General features: G+C 39.1%; 1 protein-coding gene across 7 annotated transcripts in view; it reads left to right on the top strand.

Annotated features, from left to right (window-relative positions):
• The window catches only part of PDE1C (phosphodiesterase 1C), a 661,768-nt gene that overhangs the window by 619,486 nt on the left and 15,563 nt on the right, over positions 1-26,719 (top strand). For 3 of the 7 annotated variants that reach the window (XM_056117974.1, XM_056117976.1, XM_056117977.1), the window contains 2 exons: positions 20,683-20,751; positions 25,192-25,417. In XM_056117974.1, the coding sequence (XP_055973949.1) occupies positions 20,683-20,751; positions 25,192-25,205 (83 nt within the window). In that variant the 3' untranslated portion in view covers positions 25,206-25,417. Of the gene's footprint in view, positions 1-2,039; positions 9,065-20,682; positions 20,752-25,191; positions 25,418-26,719 lie in introns of those variants that run through there. The other 4 variants (XM_056117979.1, XM_056117980.1, XM_056117981.1 and 1 more) reach the window with 2 other exon arrangements.

Raw genomic sequence — 26,719 nt, 5'->3', positions numbered from 1 at the left:
GCCAGAGATGATTATGTGCAAGGAAGGACCTTCTTCACTGTACTATCTCAGTGGCCCTATTTGTTCTTTCTTCATCTGATATATCATTTAGTTTAATAATGTTAAAGTCTTTCATGTTGTCATGAATGGCACAAATTCATCCTTCTTTCTAAATTGCCTATATATATATGTCATATTATTTTTATCCATTCATTTGTTCATGGATATTTAGGCTGTTTCCATGTTGTAACTATTTGTCAGTAAAGAAGCAGTAAACATAGAATTTAATATATCTTTTCAAGTTTTTGCTTCTTTGAATAAATACCCAGAAGCAGATTAGCTGTATCATATGGCAAATCCATTCTTAATGCTGGGGGAATCTCCGTACTGTTTTATGTAGTGGTTGCACCAATTTGTATTCCCACTGATTGGTCACTGAAATCATTGATTTTCTCTCACAGTAATGATGGACATCTCTGTGTATGCCTGTTGGCCATCTTTATGTTTTCTTTGGAGAAATGTCTATCCAGGCTTCTTCCCCTTTAAAAAACAGGTGGTTTTGTTGTTGCTAAGTGGAAATATTAATTTTGACATACCTTGATATGGAATAGAATATAAAACCAATGTGTTTATTATTTTCTTTTCGACTTTTATTTCATGCTCTAGAGGTAAAGATTAGAAAAGAGTAAATAGGGGCTTTCTACTCTTCGTTATACCTTTGTCCATCCCATTGTCACGTATTTATTCAGTTCACTTTCTTTCCATTATAATTTATTGATCACCTGCCTGTGCATCAGGCATTGCAAGGAGAGTAAGAAAGATAAATTATACTATCTCTCTCTTGAAGAATGTGGGGAGAAGATTTCTAGCAGAAAGCTCAGATACTAGGCACCTCTGAGTAAATACCCTAAGAGACTTAGAATCAGAAGCTTACTTCAGAGAGGGAGCAAGTGTTCAGGAAGTCTTGGAAGATCTGTGACTGAGGTCCAGTCTAGCTAATTACTGTGTCCTTCCCTGGCCATGCTCATAACAGAGTAAAGGGACTACTCAGAAGTTTTTCACTTTTCTTTTTCCAAAATGGGTGAGGGTGCTAATGGAGGGAGACTGTTCCCAATACTAGAAAAAAAAGGGGGACAGCAGGAGGCCTGGGTCAATGGCCCCTAGAAAATTGAGAATTGACCTTACTTAGAGGAGATAAGAAAGAGCTTGCACATTTCTCCATTAGTGTACCACCTAATTTCAGCTAAGTCTTGTTGAGGAAAATTGGCCACTTATCTTGTCCTCTAATGACTCCTGGCTTTGCTATAACTGATAGTGTTATTTTTCTGAAAGTTTAAGCTTTGGGACATAAAGTTTGGAACTCAGAACAGGAGGGACCTTTTCTAACCTTAAAGCATGATGACGTGTGGAATATGCAACTCTTTTGAGGAAGCAGCAGCAGAGTAGGTTTTGTTTCTATTTTGTTTTTAAAATTTCTGCCCAAGCCATTGACGCACATGGGGTGTGAAAGGAAAACCCAGTATTCTCTATTTCCATTTAAGTCAGTCATGTTTTCATTTTTGTCTCCACTATCACCTAGCACTTGAAATAGAAAATATATGTAATTTATCCATCTGCACAAAGATTTCCCTTGGGTCATATTTTAAAACTTGATGAAAAAAACCTTTTGAGGGTTGGATAAGACTTCTGAGAAAGGAATTGTTTTTGGTATGAAGTGATAGGGATCGATGAAAAAAATTTTTCACTGACCCCCTGAGGCAAAACGGCCAGATCACTTTCATCCTGATTGAAAATAAGGTATTTTAATATACATATTGCATGAGGCAGATGTTTGTAATCCAATGTAGATTATCACTACCAAGATTTGAAATGTAACTGTTGAGATATTTCCCTGTAGGAATAAAATGATCTTGTTACAAGAGTAGTAACTGTAATCAGAAATATTGAATTGACCCATCTCCTTTTTTTGTTCCTCACATTTTCTTCTCCTCAGAATTGGAGGGTGGAGGGTGGGGGGAAAGGCAGAATTGACACTTTTCTTTTTCTTTTTCTTTTTTCAGATTCAGAAGAGTAATAAACACCTCATATACAATAAAAGAGGCTGCCACAATGTCTTGCATCATTTTAGCTGAGCTTCTTCATTCTTCTCCTTCTTCCACAAAGACCTCTATCTGAGAAAGGTGTTCAACTTTCAAAAACAAGCCCCCACACTTTGCCTTCTCTCATGCCATCCCCTCTTGGACACTGAGTCCCTGGGTGTTGGTTTGGGATCTTAGATATTGGGGGATTTTTCCCTGAGAAAACAACACAACTTGATTTTTTTTTGGCACAAACTGAAATAAAACATGAAGGTACTTCCTCAAAATCCTTTGCTAATGCCCTGGCTTTCAAGGCACCTGTCTGGCCTCATGAGAATGGACATCCGAGATGTGCTGAGAGAGGCCTGAAAAAGCCACACACACAGTAATCACCATGTCATTACTGTCGATGTCAATTTCCTTCAATGTTGTTCCTTTCTGAGCTGACTACTACTGATGGAGACAGCCAAGCTGGCCTTTATCACAGCCAAAAGGATTATTACAGTCTCTGGTTGTTCCTTTCCCAAGTCAGGAATATACTTTGTCTCTAATTTCCCCTCACATTTAAAATTTTGTTCTTACGATTTTTGTTCCGTTTATATAACATGATTTTCTTGGTTTTTGAAAACAGGGAGATTATATTGTAGGATTCTTTTCTTGATGTTAAATTATGCTTGGATTCATTAATATGAGTTTGAATGTTTCTCTGCTGGCCACAGTAATCAGATAGAAATCCCTATGTTTTGTTGGGCAACAGTCATAACTTCTACCACTGGTTGATCCTCTTTTGGCTGTTGTTGGTTTGATTTAACCGTTCTTCCTTCCATTCAGGAAAGTGTTAATGGGATTCTTATCCTGGAAAAATGTTACATAATTCTTTTCCTTTTAATGAGTCTTGAGAAAAATGAGGTAGGAAATTAATAGCACAAATAAAAAATAAGATGAATAGATGTAGTGTGGAAAGAGAATAAAAAAGATCGCCCCTAAAACAAAATGGAATTTAAAAAATGGAAATTGGGACTGGAGCGACAGCACAGCAGGTAGGGCATTTGCCTTGCATGTGGCCGACCCAGGTTCGATTTCCCAGCATCCCATATGGTCCCCCAAGCACCTCCAGAAGTAACTCCCCCTGTGTATCGCCCAGTGTGACCCAAAAAGCAAAAAAAAAAAATGGAAATCAGTGGAATGTAAGTACAGTGTAATTTCATGGATCCGAAGTGCTATGATTTGGATGCAACCAATTCTTTAAATGTGGTTGTGATATACAGAAAAACCTTTGAGTAAATCACATTAAGATGCTGGTGATGGAAGGGGATTAGTAGTAGGAAGAGATTAAGTTCAAAAACAGATAAAGTGTCTGCCTTATTGCCAAATTAAATTTCTACTAAGCACAAAAAAAGTTTGATCCTTTTATTAATAATAAAAAATACTATATCTTCAGCCAAATAGGAGACCATGTCGATAGTTTACAAGAACTTTTGTGTCACTAAAGTATCCCCCAACAGAATGTTCTGAAGAAATGAATCTATCGTACAGAATACACAGTGGCATATTGGTATTTAAACAGGATGCTTTGGAGAACTTGATGTTTCGCTTCTTAATAACCATTTTTCCTGTTGCCTTCCCCACCCTGCTTTTCTGACCATAACTGTGGTCAAATAGATGAATAAATCCAGAATGGTGGTGGCAATGGCTTCACAATGGACTGTGTTGTCAGCGAGTGTGGAGGAGCAGGAGGGATGGTGATTAATGTATGGACCTAAAATGGCACTTGGTAGTCAGTTACAAGCTCCGTACTCCATAGGAGGGGTATTGTAGATACCTAGGAGTTTATATAAGCCCTTTCCAGATTTGAAAATATTGGTAACTAATTCAGAAACTTAAAACACTATGCTAGTCATAGAAAATATGCCTATGACCTTCACCCAGTCCATAGGACATGCAAATGATGTTTTTTGAGGTGAGATAAATCTGTTAGGAACAGAATCCAGCAAGTGCATGCCAATTCTTAACGTTAGAGCCAGAATCTTTTACCTCATTTCTATTCTGTATTTTTCTACTTAACTGCTTTGCAGCCAGTCACAATAGAAAGCCAACTTCCCTTTTGTATTTTATCAAACAAGACTAAACAATGTTTGAAAAGGAAATAGGAATAAGCCATTTTTTTCTAGCACCACTAAAGACGAACTTGCTTGGCATTCATTCATTAAATGATAAAGAATGGGAAGGGAATTTAGTACAGAACCCTGCCAGTAATTATCAATGTGAGAAAACAAAATCTCTGTGTAAATCTTTTGTTTTTTCATTCTCAGAAAGTGTTTAGAGGGCACACTGAGTAAAATTGCAAAATTCTCTGTTTAAAAAATGTTTGAATTGATACGGAAGCTGATGAAACATTAGATTAATGACTCCCAGTCAGTGCTGGAAGAATAGTATTTCCAAAGCTCTAGCTCACATGTTTGTGGTTTCTGCTTTTGAAGTAGCTTCCTCTAAGGGGAATAACATTATGGTACACATGCTTCGACCACACAGATTATGGCCTTTTATGCCATGTTCCACGGTCACAGAGAAAACAAGGGTTAAACAGCAGAGTGACAGATTAATGCTGAGGGCTGGAGCGATAGCACAGTGGGTAGGGCGTTTGCCTTGCACGCGGCCAACCTGGGTTTGATTCCCAGCATCCCATATGGTCCCCCGTGCACTGCCAGGAGTAATTCCTGAGTGCATGAGCCAGGAGTAACCACTGTGCATCGCCGGGTGTGACCCAAAAAGCAAAATAAAAAAAAAATCAAAAGGTTAATGCTATGTGGGAAAGCAGTAAAAGCATTCCCATCCCTGATGCAAGTTCCAAGTGTCCTTTGATGGAAACTGACAAGTGGATTTGGCCCTTGAGTTTGAGTCCTCATGTCACCAAACAATTCTCACATCCAGGTTTTGTCTGTGCTTTGTTTCTGTGGTATCATCACCCACTCTTTGGGAGTTGTGTTTGTCCATCTTTTATTCATCAATCTTTCTTAGGTTACAAGCCCTGATAGCCATGTCAGTGGGCAAGGGACTCATTTCTAACATGTTAAATTCAAAGGTATTTTTTTCACTGTCAATTCCTTTCTTGGAATTAAAAAAAAAACTATTGGTAACATCTGACAGGATCCCATTAAGGACCTGATCTACTTAAACAATAAAATGTTACCTAAACATCTGAGAACCAAAGAATAATCTGGTGCACCTGTTCATTTCATTTGCAGAATTAAAGCCATTTTATTATATTTTCCACCTGGAACCCTGCCTTTTGTAATTGTGAAAAACTGAAGAGTGAAATTATCACAGGATGTGAGCCAACAAGTAAATAAAAAGATGGAGAGCAATTTTGTAATCTATGTTTTGGGAGTAAGACTGTGGTCCTTTAAAATCACTTCTTTTATAGATAATTTTTCCAAAGATAGCTAGAATGTGGAATATATGTTCTTCTATTCTTAGCTTCTGAACAGAAGCTTACATAATAGAAATGACTTCATGGCATGTCCCATGGAGTTTGGGAGAAAACAAAAACAAAACCAGAAGCACAAAATATCTTTCACAATGAGATAGAGGAGATTCTGAAATAAATGCTTATGTTGTATTATAGCAACTAACCCAAATAAAGGGAGTTTGGGGGATCAAGGAAAGTTTATTTTTCCAGTTGGACACTTTGCTCTGATTTGAAGGGCTCGACAGTTCCCCGCGGGAGCAGCAAGCTGCATGTCCCCCACAAAGAGACTGACTCTGAGACCACGTTCAGGAAACACAAAAAAATGTGCTGCTGGGTCTCACTCCCCACGCAAGTGCAAACAAAGTTCCAGTTTTCCTGTTATTTTACTCAACATCTGCCATACAGGTGAAGCAGATGACAACTAAGTAAGTGTGGACATAACCTTCAGTTTATGATAAGCAATGGGGAATTGTCGGTAGTTTAGGAGAAACTGTTAGAACTCCATTGATGAAAAACAAAACACTCAAACTTGCCATCATTAACTCTTAGATTTTAGAAAAACAAAGCAAGATTTTTCTGGGAGTAGTTTTTCAAAAGGGAAGATAACAAACATTTTTATGAAATACCCGTGGACTTACTTATAATCCAAGTTGAAACTTTTAAAATACTAATACACTCTTGGGGAGAAAATAGGAGGTCCTATATAGGAAATATAGAAAATCATTGTCTTGTTTTTCTCTGTGACTATTGTGGTTAGTATAGCACTGAATATAGCAAAATTAGATATCAAAGAACATACTATTTCAATAGCAATGTTATATTTGATCACATGTGTGAATAAATGGAGAGCAATCATTGTAATTCATCAATAGCAATCATTGACTATTAGCTTCATTGTCTCTTAGAAAATGAACTTGATACAAAAATTAGAATGAGCCACAGATTTTATGTGAAAATATCATTCTGAGAATCAAAGGACCCATTACCTTCCAGAACTAGGTTTCAGCTTTTGAGGTTTCCTTTCACCAAAGATAACTTGTAGGCAAAGAGGTGACATGTGAATTACAATGGTAGCAGCCCCATCTAGGACTTTTGACAGAGTACATTTGATGTGGAGTTCAGTCCAGGGAGGTGAGAAAAATGGGAAGTAGGCCCCTGAAAGATTTCAGTGGCCTCTGGATGGTCTTAGTGGACATTTTTAAAAGACTGCACACTACCCTAGGATAGTTTGTAATAAGCTAAAATTGTTTCATTGAAGGTAGGTGTTGGTTTCATGCCCAGATACGAGTGAGGTACAATGGGAGATCTGGCTTGCAAGAGTCATGAAAGTTCATTTCAGCATCAATTCCTGATCTGCAAATAATTTCCTCACTTCAGCCATTTTTCTGGTATTTCCCAAAAGCAACTGGATTTGGCATTTGAAATTCACATTTATCATAGCTTCTATCTCCAAGCAGAAGTGAATTGATACTGTTGGTGGCTGGGAGGGACCACAGAGGCACTGAGTGGGGCTTCTCAGCTCTCTCTCTCTTAGTCAGCATCCTTTGGGGAGGTAAATACTGGGTAGCACTGTTCTCCCGTTGTTCACCGATTTGATCAAGCGGGCCCAGTAACGTCTCCATTGTGAGACTTTTTGTTACTGTGTTTGGCATATCGAATATGAATACGTCATGGAGAGCTTGCCAGGCTTTGCTGTGCAGGCGAGATACTCACGGTAGCTTGCCAGGCTCTCCGAGAAGGATGGAGGAATCAAACTTGGGTTGGCCAGGTCGGCTGCATGCAAGGCAAAGGTCCTACCCGCTGTGCTATCGCTCCAGCCCAAATACTGGTAAATACCCTTCAGTAGGGTAAATACTGGGGTAACAGACCACTGAGCTCCAGGACCTCTCTACCCTTGTATCTCCATGGGAGGTGACTTCCAAACTCACGATGCATTACTTGGTGAGATCATGGTTCAGGATAACTCACTTAAAACCTATTACCCAAAAAATAAATTAAGAAATTTTTAAAAACATGTGTGTAACTTTTGCCTCTTGGGGGAAAAATAAAGCCTTTTAAAACTATAACTGTCAAATAGTCTTGAAATTGATTGCCAGGAGAAAAACACATAGTTGTATATTTGCTGCTCTGTCATATGTATCATACAAAGAATAGGGATTTGAGTAACAGTGTCCTTGTCGTTGAGTGGATATATATGTGATGTGTCAGAAACAGTCACATGCCAATATACATAAATTGATAGTGAAAATCTACGACCATGGGTATCCTCCAGCATCTGATTCTAGGACTAGATCTGTAAAGTACACATTTTCCTTTCTGTCTTCCTTTAATATTTTTATACAATTTTATATGCTGTAAAATTTTTTAAAATATTTCTATTTTTATTTGTAGAACTCAGTTCAGTTTTTATCAGCTCTGGTACCCACTGTACAGCCAGATTCCCCCACCCCCACCCCACTTTACCTAATTTAAACACCCTCTCCTTTTCATGCTCTTCTGTCAACCTCTCCCTTGTTTTTCTGCCCTTTGCAAATTCTTTATTTTGCTTCTGTCTCAGCAAGTCATTTTGCTCTTAGCATCTTTATGGCAAATGAAAACCCATAGTAATGGAATAAAGCCAGAGTGTCTTGTTCTGATATATCTAATTGAGGAAATGTCAGGGCCAAAGGAGATGGGCGAGGGGGAAATATTTAGAGAAAATGAAGCAGGAAAAATGAGACCCTTGAGGGAGACCCATTCTCTAAAGTAAGGTGGGCCCCTTTGGAGCTAACATAACGCTCTTATTATTTTCTCTACATATAGCAGAGAGATATTCTGCTGTTACAGGAGTTTTCTCTTTTGAATGCTATGCATTACCATTGGTTTGTAGACTTTCCAAATAAGGGAACTTGCCATAAGATGAGTGGATATATCAGCTCATCTCTTCAGCCTTACATTTGCTGCCCTTCAGCTGCATCTGTAGGACGTATCCAAAATATTAAAAATGTTTTAAAATACTCAAGAAAGGAAGCGAACAGAACCGAATTCCTAAATCTCAATCCAAATCATGCCAAATGAATAACTTTCTGGAGGAACAAGGAAGGGATTTCTGGTTGTGTTCTGAGGATGCTCTCCTAAAAGGAAGTTGATAAAGCAAACTTGGTGTGGTTTTACTGCAGTGAGTGAATGTATTTCTGTGATTAAAAACTGTTTCTAGCAGAAAAAAAAATGTGAGTTCCACTTTGCATTTGTTATCATAGGGCTAAATAATGGCTGTCTGTTCTAAAGAAGAGTGTTTGGTTTCCTATGATGTGGATTTCTCTAAACAGACTATTCAGGTACCATAGCATCACATCTCCAAATACAAAAATAAATCATTTAAATTCATGTAAAACATAATATGCTAACCTACTCTTAATAAATCCAAGATGTGTCTATTGTAAGTCTTTATTGCACAGATGATACTGACAGTTCCTCAATGCATAATCTCTCCCCAGCATCTAGTAATGAATAAGTACTTGTATGTTCGTCTAATTACCAAATAAAAATATTGAGTTGACCTCACTGGTTGAAATTTAAAAATCAACAAGGCTGTCATCTCTTTCTTTTAATGCTTTATGTTGTTGTTCATGTTCTCTGCCAGATGTGGGGCTTCCCAAAATCACTCAGCTGTCTACCTCTCTTGTATTCCTCTAGACAGCACATTAATTCCAGGTCCTAACTGCTTTTGCCTGTACTCTAGAAGATGTGCATAGAATATCACATGTCAGAGATTCTTTCTGACATTGAAGAATGAGGTGGATAGGTTATCAGAAGCCCAGAGAGGGAAAGGAAATCCACATTCATGGAACTAGGCTAGTTTTCATGTGTTCAGTTTATCTCTAGATTTTACAAAGATTAGCTCAGATATATGGATTTATTTAGATATGGTGTTATAGTCTAAGTTTTAAAGTTCCAAAATCCCTTTCTTTTTCTTTTGAAATAACTACTTTGGAAATATTTTCTTTCTCTCAAGCCACAAATACAAGGAGTCTTTTAGAGCCAGCAAGATAGTACTGCAGATAAGCTTCTTGCCTTGCATGTGGCTGACCCAGGTTCAATTCCTGGCACTCTATATGGTTCTCCAAGCACTTCCAGGAGTGATCCCTGAGTGCAGAGGAAGGAGTAAGCCCTGAATACTGCCACCTGTGTCCCCCAGACCAATATGGAGTCTGAAGAGAGATTGATCATTAGCACTGTTTGTTGGGCATACAAGTGGTTTGTATACAAATGGCCCCCTCAAACCAGCCACTAAGAGGGACTTCCTCATGTGGATACCCTTCATTTTACACATACAGCACTCTGATCTGGGCCAACTCCTTGTATTGTTCCTGTGCAGTTTTTCAGCCGGATTATTACATTTGCCAATGAGTGTGTGATGGTCTTTCATTCACGGAAATAATATTTTTGTATCCCTTTAGGAAACAAAACCATAGTTTGCTAATTTTAAAAAATAAAGAGAAGTAGGCACAGAGAGTGGCAAAGGTACATATCTGCCATGTATCTGACCTGGGTTTCATTTCTTATACCGCCCGACCTCCGAAACATCACCAACTATAGCCCTAGAGATCCCCACTGGGGTGCATCATTGGGCCTTAGCACTTAACCACTGATCCATTGGTCAAGTATTGTAAGTACATTCTACCTGGGGATAGACCCCCCTAAGTCATATATAAAAGTATAAAAATACTAGAATCTCTCATACTACTGCACTCATGCCTGCTATTTTCTGAGGCCTCTTTAACTACCCGGTTTTACACCATAAGGCCATACACTACTATATTTGACATTATACTATGGTTTGTTTAACATTAGTTAGAAGCACTATCCCGCTTTGTTTTGTTCAGTACAATTGACAGTACTTGGGGCTGACTCCTGGCTCTGTGGCTTAGTGCTCCTTGAGGAACCATATACATACAGTGCCAGAAACTGAAGCTGTTTACCCAGTCTATCTCTCTGCCCCAAATAAAAAAGTCCTATTTAAAATAAAATAAAATAAAAACAAACTAATATCACTTCAGTAGCAGCATATTTTAGAGTGAATCTAGCACAGTTTACTTACTTTTACTTTATTTTTTTATGTTGAGAATGGCAGGGCTGGAGCGATACCACAGTGGTAGGGCATCTGCCTTGCGCGCAGCCAGCCTGGCCAAGCCGGATTCGATTCCTCTGCCCTTCTTGGAGAGCCCGGCAAGCCTCCGAGAGTGTCTTGCCCGCACTGCAAAGCCTGGCAAGCTACCCGTGACGTATTCAATATGCCAAACACAGTAACAACAAGTCTCAAAATGGAGACGTTACTCGGCCTGCTCGAGCAAAATCGATGAACAATGGGAGGACAATGACAGTGATAGTTGAGAATAGCAATGAATTGGGGTTATTTGTGCATAATTCTTTGTTATATTTTGGAATAAGACAAATTCCTGGATAAATAATCATTGTATCAAAGGATGTTACCATATTTTTTCAGACTCCTTCACCTGCTTCATTCTATTCAAAGAGTAAAACAGCCATAATTAGAAAGTATATAGCCTTGCATATCTGAATAGCTCTTGTGTTTAGTTTCATTGTTCCTTGTGATAAAGAGATCATGACACCAAAGCAGTCTCATGGTGATTGTAGTGAGAAAGAAGAAGATTATTAAACACTATGAATGTGCAGTTTTGATTTCTATACAATTGAAAAAAATTCTTAGAGAAATACAAGCAAGTTTAAAACTCTGTCTACTCTTTCAGCAATTCCATGACCCTAAGCAAATCTTAAGCTTTTTTTGATGTTCTTTTTTTCAAGACCATAAAGGGGCTCAAATAATGATGTGACTTGAGGCATCGGGCAGTTGTCCTCTGTGATGGGCCAGGGGGACTGCAGAGAAGATGTCGGGGGATATGCTTGCTTGTAATATGCTGTGCAAAAATTGGCAGAAACTTCCTTTTTCAATCTTGCAGCCTCCATGCCTGCCCTATGGGACCTGGTTGTGTGATAATAGCATTGCTCTTGTTGGACCATTACTAACAGTGATCTTGTCACTCTCAAGAGATTTGAAATTACCCTTTCCCAGTAGGCCTGGGCTTCGCTGTGTTAACCCTATTTTGCAGAAGTGAAACTGTTTTAGGTCAAACTACACATCCCTGAGGGTCAGTGCAAACGTCTGGGACATAGGTGTGTATTTGCCCCCAATGCTGGCAGCCTTGTTGTCACTACCATCATTCTTTTCTTCTCCAGACTCTTGATGAATTCGATTTGTTGCCCTTTAGCTGAGGCAACCAAGGGCATTAATTTGAAATATCTGAAGGCTATTCGTTTGTCAAAAGATACTTCCAGTCATACATAATGTGGTGATGGCATTTCTGCCCTGAGCTGACTGATTGGGTTGTTTATTCTCCATATATTCACATGCCTCAGTTGAGTACAGTGTAATCTGTGACCTGAAAATGCCTAACTTCCTTCAATGAGAACATATTAGACACACACACACACACACACACACACACACACACACACACACACACACGCGTGCGCGCACATGCACACATAATATACATATATATACTTAAACATTTCTTTAATAGAAACCTGGAACAAGCACTGTTTGACCAATTGCCTAAGCATGTTTATATGTGTGCTTCCTTTTTCTCGGTCCTCACAGTTACATTCTGAAATTGATGCCTTTAAAACTGTGTGGGAGCTCAAAAGGAGAGAGATAACAAAAGGGGGTGCCCTGCCACAGATGTGCGGTGGGATGAGGGGCATGGGGGTGGGAGGGTTACTGGGATCAGTGGTGGTGGAGAATGGGCACTGGTGGAGGGATGAGTATTCGATCATTGTATAACTGAAACCCGCACACAAAAGTTTGTAAGTCTACAACTTTACCTCATGGTGTTTCACTAATAAAAATTTAAGGGAAAAAATAAATAAATAAAAATAAATAAATAAAACTGTGCGGGTGAGGAAAATCAATATCAATGTGATTATTTGGTGGGGATAGGGACCACTCTTAGCAGTGCTCAGGGATCACTCTTGGTACTCATGAGATCATATGTGGTCCCATGTATTGAACCAGGGTGGTGGTAATCACGTGCAAGGCAAGTGTCTTACCCTTAACCCCTATACTTTATCTCCAGCCCAATTTGTTTTTATTTGACCCACCTCATGTGTATAGAAATTCAGAATTCTAAAAAATAATGCTCATTAATTGTTTTTAAGTTTTGGAAATTCAAATAAAATCCAAAGCTAAAAGTAGAATGAGTCTATACAAGGCACACCAGATCAAAAGTTAGCACAATTTATGACTTCTACTCAGTCATAAATTTAGTTTCCAGGAAAATTGATTTAAAAAAACATTTTTCATATGTACATTATCCCTGAGGACAAAGCACACCAGTTTTTAGGAAGAAAGAAAGCATCCCCTTATGCTGGGTGTCTTGATCATGACAGTACCTGCTCTAGGCCAACTCAACAGCATCTCTGAAGAAAGCTCTCTGCTAGTCGCATATTTCCTTGAACCCCCCCGCCAAGTGTTCATAATGTGCAATGAGTATGAGGCGTGACATGTGTAGCTTCCCTATGTAGATTTATCTTCAGGAGACCCTCGGGGAGGTATATGCATTCCTGGACTGGCTGCTGGCCTGGATTGGTTGGTTTCAGTCATGAAGCTGGATCTGGACTTCTGCTTCCAGCTCAGTTTCTGTTGGAATCACTGGAACTGGGAAGAAGAGATGGGTGAAGAGGTTTAGATAATGCAGTTTACACAGTTTTCATAAATATTCCCAGCAGTGGAACTTGGAGTAAAATTAGAGGTAATTGGATGATTGTAGAGTCAGAAATGATTCTAGGAATACAAGCTCAGGTAAGTGGGAGCTAGTGGGAGGCTGAATCAGAACCTAATCACCCACTGTAGTCTAGGCTGCTGCCCAGAGGTCTGGAGAATTCACAATCCGGTTTATCTTCTGTGTGTCTGACTGCTACCTAGGCAGATGCCAAGACTAGGAACTACTAGGATGTTTTCCCCATGTCCCTGATACTTGAGAATTCCTCAAGCACACAGAGAACATAATAGCATCTCTAGGGGGACTTCCCATTCTGTTTTTCCTCTGACTCACTGTCCCCAGTGTTCACACTCTCAGTGTCTGCAAAGTAGATGTCCTTAAGAGAAAGGAAAACTGGCCCAGGGGAAACCATTGCATTACAGGCTTTTTAAAGTTGCACCAAGCGTTCACAATAACCTGGTAAAAGTGAATGTTTCTACATGCAAAAATAACATTGACAGCTGAGTCAGTGAGTACTTTACAGGTTTTCAAGTACTTGCAAAGCAATGTTAAATTTGATCACTCAGTCTCATGCAAGTATCCATAGAAAGAGCATTCCAAATTTTCCAGTACTTAGACAAGAAAAATCTCTCATCTCTCACAAATATGGGGTTTTACTTTTTCTTTAATTTTTTATACACAGTTAAAGTTATTCACAATTTTATAGTCATACCATGTTCCAACACCCTTCCCTCCACCAGTATACATTTCCCAACACCAAAGTCCTCAGTTCCCTTCTCTCTCTTTTTTTAAAAGTTTTTAGACATCAACCTCAGAAATTTATTTGGGGACTCTACTCTAAGGCAAGGGGAAAAAAGTAAAAAATAAACAAATAGGACCACATCAGACTTTAAGTTGGTAAATAGCGATAAAACTAGAACCAAAACAAATCCCCTGTTCTCCACCAGGAGTGATTCCTGAGCACAGAGTCAGGAGTGAGTCTTGAGCACCAAGTGCAGTCTAAAAACCAAACAAAAAAGAAAACCTCAGTTCTCTTCTTTCCTTTCTGCCACATCCCAAAACTTTCCTTCTCTCTCTCTCTCTCTCTCTCTCTCTCTCTCTCTCTCTCTCTCTCTCTGTCTATCTCTCTCTCACACACACACACACATACACACACACTCTCTCCCTCTCGCTCCCTTTCCGCTTCCCTCCCTCCCTCTCTCTTGCTCTCGTTCTTTTTCTCTCTTTTTTGGGCATTATGATTTGCAATACCAGTACTGAATAGTGCTTATCTCTTTACCTACTTCCAGCATTACATTCTTGTCCAGAATAAACATTTCCAACTACAACTGACACAGTGGGCTGCTCTATCCAAACTCATATGGCGTTTTTCAAGATGACCTGAAGATTAAGATCAATGGGTCAGTTGTGAAATGATCAGGATTTTTAGAAATGCAAGCAGTGTCCCAGCCTGGTCAGCCCTGAAAACTAGTCTTCTTTCTTTTTTATTAAAATATTTGTCCCAGGCTTGTATTTATCCTTGGGCAAATTTAGGAGACTGGACTTGAATGAAACCTGGTCAATGATTGTCCAAGAAACAGCAAGAGTCATCGGAAGAAGTTTCCCTAGGGTTGAACTCTGCAGCATCTTGGCTTAAAATTTGGCCTCAAAATGCAGTAACTGCAAACTCTTAAACTCTTCTTTCTCCAAATTCTGTAAAATAGGAATATTTAATTATTTATTTTTAATAAGAATCTTTTAAAATCAGAGTAACAGAAAAAACAGCTGTGTATGTTTAATCATTCTTAGAGAGTATGAAAAATATGCTGTATTATAGTTGCCTAGGAACATGACGTGTAATGTGACTATTATTGATCAATGTCCAAATGATCAAACTGTAAACCATTCATCTGAATCAAGTACACAAACCCATAAATAATTATAGGTTAATTTTTCTTCCTTTTCAATTTGAATTTAATTTATACTCTCTTCTGGTCTAATAGCTAAGGCAAGGACTTCCAATACTATGTTGAGCAATGGTGATAAAATTGGACATCCTTGGCTTATTTCTGGCCTTAGAAGAATAGAATTTATTTTTTTTCTCTTGATTATTTTAGCTGTAGGTTGGTCATATATAGACTTTGTCATGTTCAGGTACATTCCTTCTACATCTATTCTGTGAAGAGTGACAACTGACAAAGGAAAAAATATTTAGAATACATGCACATATGATGTAATACTTAACAACTTTAAAGAAAGTTGCTTAAAACTTTAAAACAACATGTATGGGGGCTGGAGCAGTAGTACAGTGGGTAGGGCATTTGCCTTGCATGCATCCGACCTGGGTTTGATCCCTGGCACCTCATATGGCCCCCTGCACCTGCCAGGAGTGATCCCTGAGCACAGAGTCAGGATTAAGCCCTGACCACTACCGGGTATAGCCCAAACACCGAAACAAACAAACAAAAAGCAACAAGCAACATGTATGGACTTAGAGCAGATGTTTTCAACCACCAGTCTGGGACTAGTCTGGACGAATTTCCTGCATGTCTGAGCAAAAGATATTGCTGATTAATATCTCGTACTAATATCAACATCTAATGGGATATTATATATATAAATATATATAAAGCAGTTGCATTATAAATGTTATTTTTATTTATGCTTCAGTGGTCCTTTATATCTTTCTCCTATTTCACTGTAAAAAAACTACTGATGTAGATGGTATTATGCTTAATGAAATGAACAGGGCATAGAAACACCAGGTACTTTTCATTTACAAATGGTATATGTAAAAGACAATTGAATAGATGAACTAAATGAAAATAATAAAAAAATCTTAAGACTATCAGATCGATGATAAGAAGGGAGGGAAGATGGCAGTGTGCTCATGCTAATCAGAATAAAGATGACACACACTCCCATCTGAAGCTTCTAATAGTGCGTTGACGGCTCAGAAGGCCCTTGCGTCCCTGCTCACTTCTGAAGCAGTCAGTGGCTCTTACTGAGGGTGACTGTGCTCCTGGAGGCCTTTTGTCATTTGGAAGTAAGTAACTGAAATTGTGGGTTGTGATCCAAATGGGTTGCATAACAATGTGGGGGTCATGAAAAATATGTTTCAAATTAAATATGCTTTATTATCAGTAAATATTTTTTGTGTATCCTTATACAAGGATTGCATAAAAATTTCTTGGGCAAAAAGAGGTCACCAATTTTTTAAATGGGGTTAAATTTTGTTTCTAGTAAAGTTCTTTTCATTTCATTTCATCATCCTGTTATTCGTCGATTGCCTCGAGCAGGCCCCAGTAACGTCTCTTTCATCCTAGCCCTGAGATTATATTCAAGGCTATTTAGGAGAGTGAGACCCATCATTGTTACTGGTATTTGGCATATATGGTACGCCACGGGGAGTTTGCCAGACTCTGCCCTGTGGGCAGGCTACATTCGATAGTAAAGTTCTACTGGTGCTTTTTTTTTTTATCTTGGGTATTATCCCCCTCTCTTGACATCAATGATTACTTCTTTGTAGAATGGTGCGATCCTGGTAGTGAATCCGCAATACAGCTCACGAGGATCCTGATGTATTGGGCTTGAATGCCCTGATTGGCTAGGGCTTCAGTGACCGCTTCCGTCTCAACAGAATCAAAGGCCTTCTTTAAATCAATGAACATTAAACAGAGCGGCATCTTGAACTCCCGAGAAACCTCAATGAGCTTGGTTATCGTGTGGATATGGTCGATGGTGCTGAATCCTTTGCAGAACCCGGCTTGCTCGCATGGTTGTCCTTCATCTAGTGTTCTGCCAATCCTATTTAGGATGACTCGAGTGAACAACTTGTAGATGATAGACAATAGGCAGATCGGGCGATAGTTGCCAATGTCATGGATGTCTCCCTTCTTGAACAGTAGTACGGTTCTGCTGGTTTTCCATTGGGACGGAACCTTGCATTCAGACAGGTAGCGAGTGAAGAACCGAGCCAGTGTATTGATGAGTACTGACGGCAGGTTCTTCAGATGTTCAGGTCTGACCTTGTCTGGGCCGGGTGCTGTTTGTTTCTTTACCGACGAAATGGCATGTCGGATTTAGGAAGGGAGAACGTTGGGAATGACATATCCATCCTGTGGAATTTGGTATGTCGGCAAGTGGACATGGCTATCGAAGAGATTTGAGTAGAAGTCATGGATAATCTTCTCCATTGCCATTCTGGAGGATGTGATGGATCCATCAGGATTTCGGAGGGCAGTCATCTTGGTCTTGTAGTTGGCAAAGGACAGGCGGGCGTTACGAATACTTTTCCCGGCTTCTGCCGCATCTACCATTACTTCTGCTCATCTCTCTTTGAGGTCTTCCTTGATCGCATCTCTGCACTGCTTTGCGAGCTCGGAAGTTAGCTTGCGGTTGCCTGAGGCATGCGCCAATCCACGCTGGGGAATTAGCTCAAGGGTTTTTGAAGATAGGCGATTTTTTGTGGCTATCTCTCTCTTGGCGTTCCTCGCACATTCATGGAGGTGCTGAACCAGTCGATCGTATTCCTCGTCAATGTTGTCAACAATGGCATCTTCCCATGTTGCTGCAATAGTGCCAAAGAGCTCCCAGTTGGTGGTCATTCTGGGTGTTCTCTTTTTGAACTTTGCAGCCCTTTCTCCCCACTCTGTGAAGTAGAATTTTGCACGAAGGAGACGGTGGTCCGATCCCGTTGGAAATTTTGGGACAACAGCGACATCGGTCAGGCAAAACCGTTGATTGAATATGATGTGGTCTATTTCGTTGTGGAATCGTCCACCAGGAGACTCCCATGTCCATCGTTTAGATTCTGCCTTCTGGAACTGGGAGTTACCATGAATGGTCTTGGTCGACATGATGAACTCAGATAGTCTCTCACGCTGTTCGTTCCATTCTAGGCCATGGGTCCCGATGTGAAGTTCTTCAGCTGATCTTCTCGGTCCATCTTGGCATTAAAATCACCCACAATGATCTTGTAGAAGGTGTGGTCTTCTTTATAGAACTTCTCTAGCTCCATGTAGAACTTCTCGATTTCTCTTTCATCATAATGAGATGTTGGTGCGTAGACAACGAAGATAGAAACTGCAGGCAGTGAGCCACATCTATTCAAATGTAAACGTCTGATTCGGGTTGTTAGGCATTCGAATGAATCAATGCTCTTGGCCAAGTTTGTTTTGACAAGGACACCGACGCCTCCAACACCTCTTTTATCGCATGTTCCGAGGAACAATTCTTCTCCAGTGTCGAAAATGGCATGTTGAGATTCGTGCCTTCTTGTCTCGGTCAGACCAATGATGTCGTACTTGATCATTCGCGCTCGTACCATCAGGTCCTTGATGGATGCATCTGATGCTAGCGTACGTGCATTGAAAGTACAGATGATCATTTTTGTCTTCCTTCGTTGTGGCAGCTTAGGTCGGCCTTGAGCTTTTGTCGGCCTCTCCTTTATCATCCTTCTCAGTGCTGCCATGTCGGTGAAGCCTTCAGGGTCAGGTGAATGAGACCCATTGTAGTTACTGGTTTTGGCATATTGAATACACAACCGATAGCTAAAGGTAGTTCTCACAACAAAGAATTGTGTGGCCCACACCACATAACATAATATTGCTATTGAGAAGCCTTACCCCTAGACACTGTGAGACAAGTAAAAAGTCCTATACTGGACAAATAAACTCTTCAGGTTATTGTAACCCCCTTGAAGAGGTAGATCCTTGGGAAAGATGCATTTCTGGGAGTCAGGTGCTTCTGTGGACCAGGACAGAGGTCAGAAGCATAACTGTGCTCTCCAAGAGTACTCTGATAAGGGCTAAATTGCTGTTCACTCAGATTCACTGTTCTCTGTGTGGACAAAGAGTGAATGGCCCCTCTTCCTGGTTGTGAAGCCAGTAATAGGCAGCACCAGCCTCAGCTCTGACTCACAGCATCCTTTTGTATAATTCTTTTATCTCTTCATGATAGAGGTGACTTCCCACTAGACCAGTTTTACTCAGCCCCCCTCCTCCAATGTCCCATTTCAACATTGTTTAGTTCTTGAACCCCTCCCCCTTTCTACCTGTTAATCTTCTCGCCTCATTCTATAGAGCCCAATTTATGTGATTTCCACCCATGAGCCCCTTGGAATATCCTGGGAGGCCCACTGAGGACCCTTTAGTCCTTGCTTGAGAGACTGCACTAGACTAGTGATAGCTAAACTCACCCAAGGAATTTGTACTATAAACTTCAGACTCCTTTCCCTGGACTCTGCCCTGTGGGTTCAGGAAAGAGTCCTGCACGCCAGGTTTGTAATGACACCTTGGTTGATTTTGAGGCAGGTACTATGTTTGCTCCTCCAAAATTCCCTCACCAACTCTGCCTTCTGAACTTCTACAGGAAATGGAGACTCAAGGCCATGCCATATAGCTTCTCCCACATCCTACCAAATAAAATGGAATGTTTAAGTTAATTTTTTATTTTCTATTTTTACTTGTATAACTATCAACACTACTCCTACTCCTACTGAAATAATAAAACAAAGTGGCAGAGGTGGTGCCTGTTTTGTGAGACTGAAATGAGAGCATGTCAAATACCATCCCAAGTGTTTTTCTCCATATCTCACCTGGTGTTCCATTGTAGAGAGAGAATGCTTACTCACTGCACCCCAAGTTCCTTTTTCCTCTGATGTTGGTCTGCCCACGGGTTATCTTATTATCTTTACCCATGACTTTGTTGACTCAGGCATAGTTTTCTCAAAAAGCTCACATGAGGTTAAGCTAAAATTTAAAGCTGACTTTGTGGATTGTTTAGGGAGACTCAAGGGACTTGTTACAGAAATAACACATAATCTTGTATATACTCTAATAAAGCATCTCTCCATTTCTGCCAGCATCTACTGTTTTGCCAAATTCTGACTTCTTAGTCTCTTTTTCCCCATTCTGGTTGACAAAATGAATGAATGAATGAATGAATGAGTGGCTGACTATTTGTACACATAAATATAGTGGTATCTTTATGTGCAAAAGCACATGTCTGTGCATATAAACAAGTATCTCTTGCTATGGTCGGAAGATTGTTCCCAGAACACTCACAGGTTCCAAAGTGTGTGTAGTTCCCACGTTCATTATATATAAAGACATAGATTTATGTATAGCCTGTACATAACCTGTACTTGATCTCGTGTATTGAGAGAGATCAGGTTTTAGCAGTTTGAGTCTAATAGCAAAGTCTACAGACACAGCATAAGAACAATCCTCTAAATCTTTAATTCTAAATCCAGAATTTTTCCTTCTACAAATGTGTTCAGACACACACTTCTGGATCATTTTGCATCTTAACAATCTCACCTATCATGCACCAAATACTGTCTCTCTGAGAAGTCAGTTCCCAATTCCTCATGCTACTTTTTTCCTCTTTGCAGGAAGTAAGAAGCGCTCGCATGGCTCACCAGCCCCAAGTACTAGCTCCACGAGTCGCCTTACCTTGCCAGGTGAGTGAGCAGCACTGCACCAAATATCTTAGTCATCTGGTTAGTAAGAGAGCACTGGTTTCTCAAAGCTTAGCAGTTCATCAAGAACCTGGCCCCTTAGTTACACATTCTGTGTTAGAATTTTGCCTCTTCTCCCAGAATTGACACAATAGATGCAACGCTGTTTGACAATCTCTTATGCTCACTGATATGAACAAGAGAATCACCTGGATAGTTGCTCACTGATATGAACAAGAGAATCACCTTGAAGTTCACCTGGATATGCTAAGGGAGTTTGTTTTTCATTAATGTAGTGAAAGATCTTTCAACTCTGGTGAGAAAGTTAGGTTCAAAACACATCTCTGCCATGTTCAAAGACAGTGAGCTGACTAAACATTCAGAGTTGCAGTGCTTTCGTTTTCCCATCAATCTGCAGATAAAGATTAGAAATAATTCTTGTAAACTTAGTATAATACTTACTCAGGGTGGGTACTGATAGTCCCTCCTATTGAGTGGTAGAAAGATCATGTTTGATCTGTGTTGGAAGCCATCTAGCATTTACTAGAAAAATGTGAAGCATTTATGGTCCATGTATAACTACTATTTCATGTAAGGGATGTGTATTTTCCATTCTATTTGTAGGTTTATATGCTTTAATGGAATTTAATTTTTTCAAGTAGAATTTATAAAAAGACACATGTTTAGGAGAAATAGAGCTAATCAAAGTTAATTGCAGAAACAAATTTTGAATAAAAATAAAAGAAGAAAAATATTGCCATTTTATTACTATAGCAACCACAGTTACTACTGCTTCTTCCAATCTTTAATATATATTCATTTTTCTGTGTTAGAATTATACATATATGGACTGTAACTTACCTCTCTTAAAAGTTGCTGTTATATCATGAGATTTTTCCATGTGTTATTAAGTACTTAAAATAGTGATGGACTAATATTGCATGTGATTAAACCATATAAATGTTTAGTCATTGTAACTTGGGATTTAAGTAACTTATAGTTTGTTTTTATAAACAACCATGCATATTTAATATAAATTTTCTTCTGAATCTTTAAATGCATAATTAGTTTTTATTTCTGTAGGTGGAAATAATAGTGCAAAGAATATGTACATGTTTAGGTTTTTGACATGTTATTGTCTGTGCAATTTTCAGAAAAGTAGCATGATTTTATACATCAGGTATGACTTTGCCATTATATTTATGCTCTTGCTAGTGCTAGCTTTTCAATTTGATGAGGAAAATGTATTCATGTTAGGTTTCTATTTATCTTAATCTTTTTTACATTTTTTACTTTTGGGAATTGCCTTATTTTATCCATCTGAGAAGCACATTCTTTGCAATTTTAGCCACTTTGAAATATAAATGTTTTGCCATTCATTGTTTATAATAGTTGGTATAATATTGTCTTAGTTTTATATGCAATAATTGCTGACTTTATAATCAGTGCTGTTATAAATCGGATGAAATATAATCAATCTATGCCAATCTGTTTTCTCAACCCAATTTTTATAACCTCCTCCCGCCAGACCATCTTTGTCCACTCTAACCTTATTGCCTGTCATGGTGCCTGGAATATGTCTTACGCTTTCTTCCCCTAATTTCTCTTTGTGGTCGTTCCAGTTCATCTAGGAACTATACTAACACATAACTGACATAATAATTTCTATATAAATTTTTGTATTAATTGACAGGTGGCATTTTAAAGAATATATATATATATATATTTGTATTATTTTCTGTCCCAGTACCTGCCAAAGTAACAAGCAGAGACTTGGTGCTCAGTACTCTTTATAAATCTGCATGCTCTCCGATTTGACTGAAAACTCTATAGAAAATAACCCTCCTAAGTCACATTTTCAGGTTTGGCTTTGTGTCTAGTTAGTAAACGTGCTTTTTCGTGTTCAACAAACCGTACTCTTTAGTCCCTGGGATTTTCATCTTCCTCTGACATTGCTTATTCTGCAGCTCAGATTGCAGATATTCTGAGGAACACAACTTTAAACCAAGCTACTTCAGTGTGTAGCAATGGATTTGCTCTTCTGTATAAAGTCATAGTATTCCTCGGTCAGGGAAACCGCAATCGTGTGGGCATGAACAGGAGCATGCGCAGATGACCTGACTCCTCCTGCTGGAGAAGGTTGCACCTGCCGCCCCCACCCCGGTTGGTTCCCAGGTCCTCCAGCGCAGTGTCCCTCACCTGGTCTTTGTTTTAGTTTGGCAGTGTAAACTGACTCCACATTGGGTGTTGTAGGCTCCAAGTTCTCACTACTCCAAAGCTTGCAGGGGTAGAATGGGTATTTTGCAAAATACTTGACCTTATAAATCATGCTTTGTCTAGGGGTCACTCTGCCCCTCAATCCCTAAGATGACCAACTCATGCTTCCTACCTCAGTAACATCCCATGCTGCCTCTCAAATGGCTCTTGTTGCAGGCTACCAAGCAATTTAAAATAGCATATATAGTGATATGCAAATGGAGGCATCATAATCCCTTTTTAATAAAGTATAATTGTATAGAAACAAAACAAGAACATAAATCTGACCCAAAAAAGCATTTCAAAATCTGAAAATTAAAAAGCAAATAAATGGATGGGCCTTGAAATCCTTCCACACCAAGGAAGAAAATAATCACTAATTATTTCTATTGCAAATAATACAGCTACTAAGGATTTAATATCACATTATGAAAATAATTTTTACAATTCAAAGATAAAAAGACAAATAACTCAACTAAAATTGAACAATGGATTTGAACAAATATTTCTCTGAGGAAAATAAATGAAATGTGAAAACATATTCAGCATCATTGAACAATAAGGAATGCAAATCAAAGGCACAAGAATATATCACTTTACATGTATTAATATGTTGAAATGAAAAAACAAGTAATCCCACGTGTTTACAGTAATATACAGAAATTTACTCCCTCTAGCCTCTCAAAATGACAAACTTTCTGAGTCTTTGAATTAGTCTAGATCAGATACTTCACATAAATAGAGTCATAAATATGTGACAATCTGTGCTTAGCAAAATGTTTCTAAAGCTCATTCATGCATTCATGTTCTAAAATATACCAGTACTTCATTTCTTCATTTCTTTAGTGTGTTCAAATAGTCAGTACTATGAATCTATCTCATTTTGCTTATATATTCATCATTTGATGGGCATTTAGTTTGCTTCCACTGTTTTCTATAATGAATAATGCTTCTAAGAATGTCATGTGTTTTGGGGACAGGAACACATATGCTTTGAATTCTTTGGGAAAGATACCTAGGATCTGAATAGCTCATATGGTCACTCTATGTTGACTATTCTTTTAGGAGACACACAAATTGTTTTCCAAAATGTCATCACCACTTCACAGCCTTACCTAACATTGAGAATAGCTGGTATTTGTTATTTATTATACTTTCTCTATATTCAAAATTTAATAAAGACCTTTTAAGCAAAAGGGGATAAAAGAAATAAAAAATTCTCACAGTCGGGGCGGGAGTGATAGTACAGCGGGAGTGATAGTACAGTGATAGCAGAGCGTTTGCCTTGCATGCGGCCGACCTGGGTTCGATTCCCAGCATCCCATATGGTCCCCTGAGCACCACCAGGAGTAATTTCTGAGTGCAAAAGCCAGGAGTAACTCCTGTGAATCACCGGGTGTGACCCAGAAACAAACAAACAAAAAAAAAAATTTTTTTTAATTCTCACAGTCTTCTGAGACAGTGTTGTTTTGTTTCATTTGTGTTGACATGATATTCCATATGTTTCAGAGGAATCTAACATTTTTCCTTCCTAACCTAGTGGGAGGGGTAGGTGTTGGGGTATGAGGATATAAATCAGAAAGTTCTGCGGGTTCCATACTTCAAACCAGAAGCTATTGTAGACCAGTTCATTAACAAACTCTGTGATTTTCAAAATTATCAAAAGGGAGACCCTGGAACTTCAGCACCAGGAAATTGTTCTGGGAACCTCCTTGATTCACTTGTGCCAGTAGTAGAACAACGTGTATAGTCAAGTAATAGATCCTGCAGCCTATTTCTTTCTAGAGCCAACTTCAACTAATGCCCCCGAAGTTTTTGAACACAGCCAAGCTCCAGGAGAGCTGAGGTAAACTTGGCTCTCGCTGGAGGAGTGGCCAGAGCTCCCAGCACCACTGAGTACAGACAGGACCACTAATGATGGAGACTAGTCAGTGATGTGCTTCCGAGCAGATTCCCCAGGGCACCTGTCTCGTGACTTTCCCGAAGTGGGCCTTACATGGAAAGGTACAGTACCATAGTGATAGGCTCATGCAGATAGATGATCGCTCCTCTTTGTGCAGCTGCTGGCATGCACAGTAGTGTTGGCAGTAGATGCAGCCCTGCTTCTAATCTCCATAGCCTGATGTAGAGTTTGTGTGTCTAGAGGCCCACTGGCTTGCAATGACATTGTTTTGTGTCCCATTCCAGGGGACTACGGATAAAATGTTCTTCCAGAGGATCCTTCAGAAGAGAAGGGACCAGCTCTGAGGTCTGAAGACATTTCAGGAAGCTTTTATTTCCTTTCTGAAAACAAAATGTAATGTGTTTTATAAGTTGTGGAGAGATTGATGTCAAAAATGGTAACTCCTGCTCTTTTTAACAGATTGCTTTTTCACAATAAATCTTATGTTATATGTTGTGTAGCTTTCAAGTATCAGGAGTGGTGCTTGGTTCTTAACGTGTATCATATTCCTCACAACAACCATGAAGGATGGAAGGAAATTCACAAATTAAGAAGTTGGAATATGATCAGAGTTTGTCAAAAGCTAGTAGGACACAAAGCCATGCTCTTTGCTTCATTTCCCTGCCTGTGGAGTAAGACTGCTGTCAGGCTGCCCTGTTGTCACTGTCTTTCTCCCACATCTGTGCAATGCGAGAGGTTTGTGTCACCCCTGTGGCAAGTTCAAACACAACTGTCAGATGGGCAATTTCAAACACAACTGTCAGGTGAAGGGATCCTGCGCTGTTTCTTACGTGAAGATTCCAGTGGTCTGATGAGTTCTCTTTTATCAGTCTTTAACTTGAGTTCAGTTGGAGGAAATACAGTTAACATTCTTCCTATAGATTAGATCAAAATTCATCATTATATATTGATTTACTGCTTCCAAGCCCTAGAACTCAGAAGTGTCACTTACAGACTTCTTCTGCATGAATCATTGCTGAGAACAAAGGTCATCGAGCTCCTGATTGAGCTTCATTTTTCCATCTCCATATGCATAAAGGAGACACACTGGATGACAAGAAAATGCATAGACTTAGCTTGCACAATCTCCAAAATATTTTTCTCTTTAAAACAGCATGCATCATGTATTTTGAACTCACCAGGGTAAACAAATGAAAGCTATGAAGTGAATTGGAGATAATCATCTCATTCAGGAAGGGTTTGTCCTATCCTTCTTTTAAAATTAAAGTGGTAATTAATTTGATTAAACTAAGTAATCATCATTGTAAGGCTGCAGGCCATTTACTAGATAGTCATTGTTTGAAAATAGCTGAGCTACCAGCCTTATTAATTGCTCCTCCTGTTTTATCTATTCTTCAAGGAATGAGGGGCTTGAAGGCCATGCCTCAGAGCCTCTTCACACAACACCAAGGCCTATATAACTGAGATGAAATTTTAGCATATATGTAAAACAAAGGTGCTCAGGCCTCTCACTTGAAACTTCAAAGGAAAGAAACTTGCTGACATTCTTCTTGAACAAACATGGGTAACAAATCTAGATCAAGACTTTGCTGATGCAGGAAGAAATATTAGATTATATAGATTCTGAGCAATATTGTTAGCTGATGTATATTTTATGAGATTCGTTTGTTCTTTAGTAAAAAAGATATTTATTAAAGACATCGAGTAGTATATAGAATAGTTTACACAATCCTTAAATATTTCAACTAATATCAGTACTATGGCTAAGTTCTAGAAATGTAAATGTACATAACCATCTGTCCCTTTATGAAA

This window comes from Sorex fumeus, unplaced genomic scaffold, assembly GCF_029834395.1.
Source record: "Sorex fumeus unplaced genomic scaffold, SorFum_2.1 ptg000037l, whole genome shotgun sequence".
NCBI classification, from domain to species: Eukaryota; Metazoa; Chordata; class Mammalia; order Eulipotyphla; family Soricidae; genus Sorex; species Sorex fumeus.
This window is presented reverse-complemented; position numbering and strand designations above follow the sequence as displayed.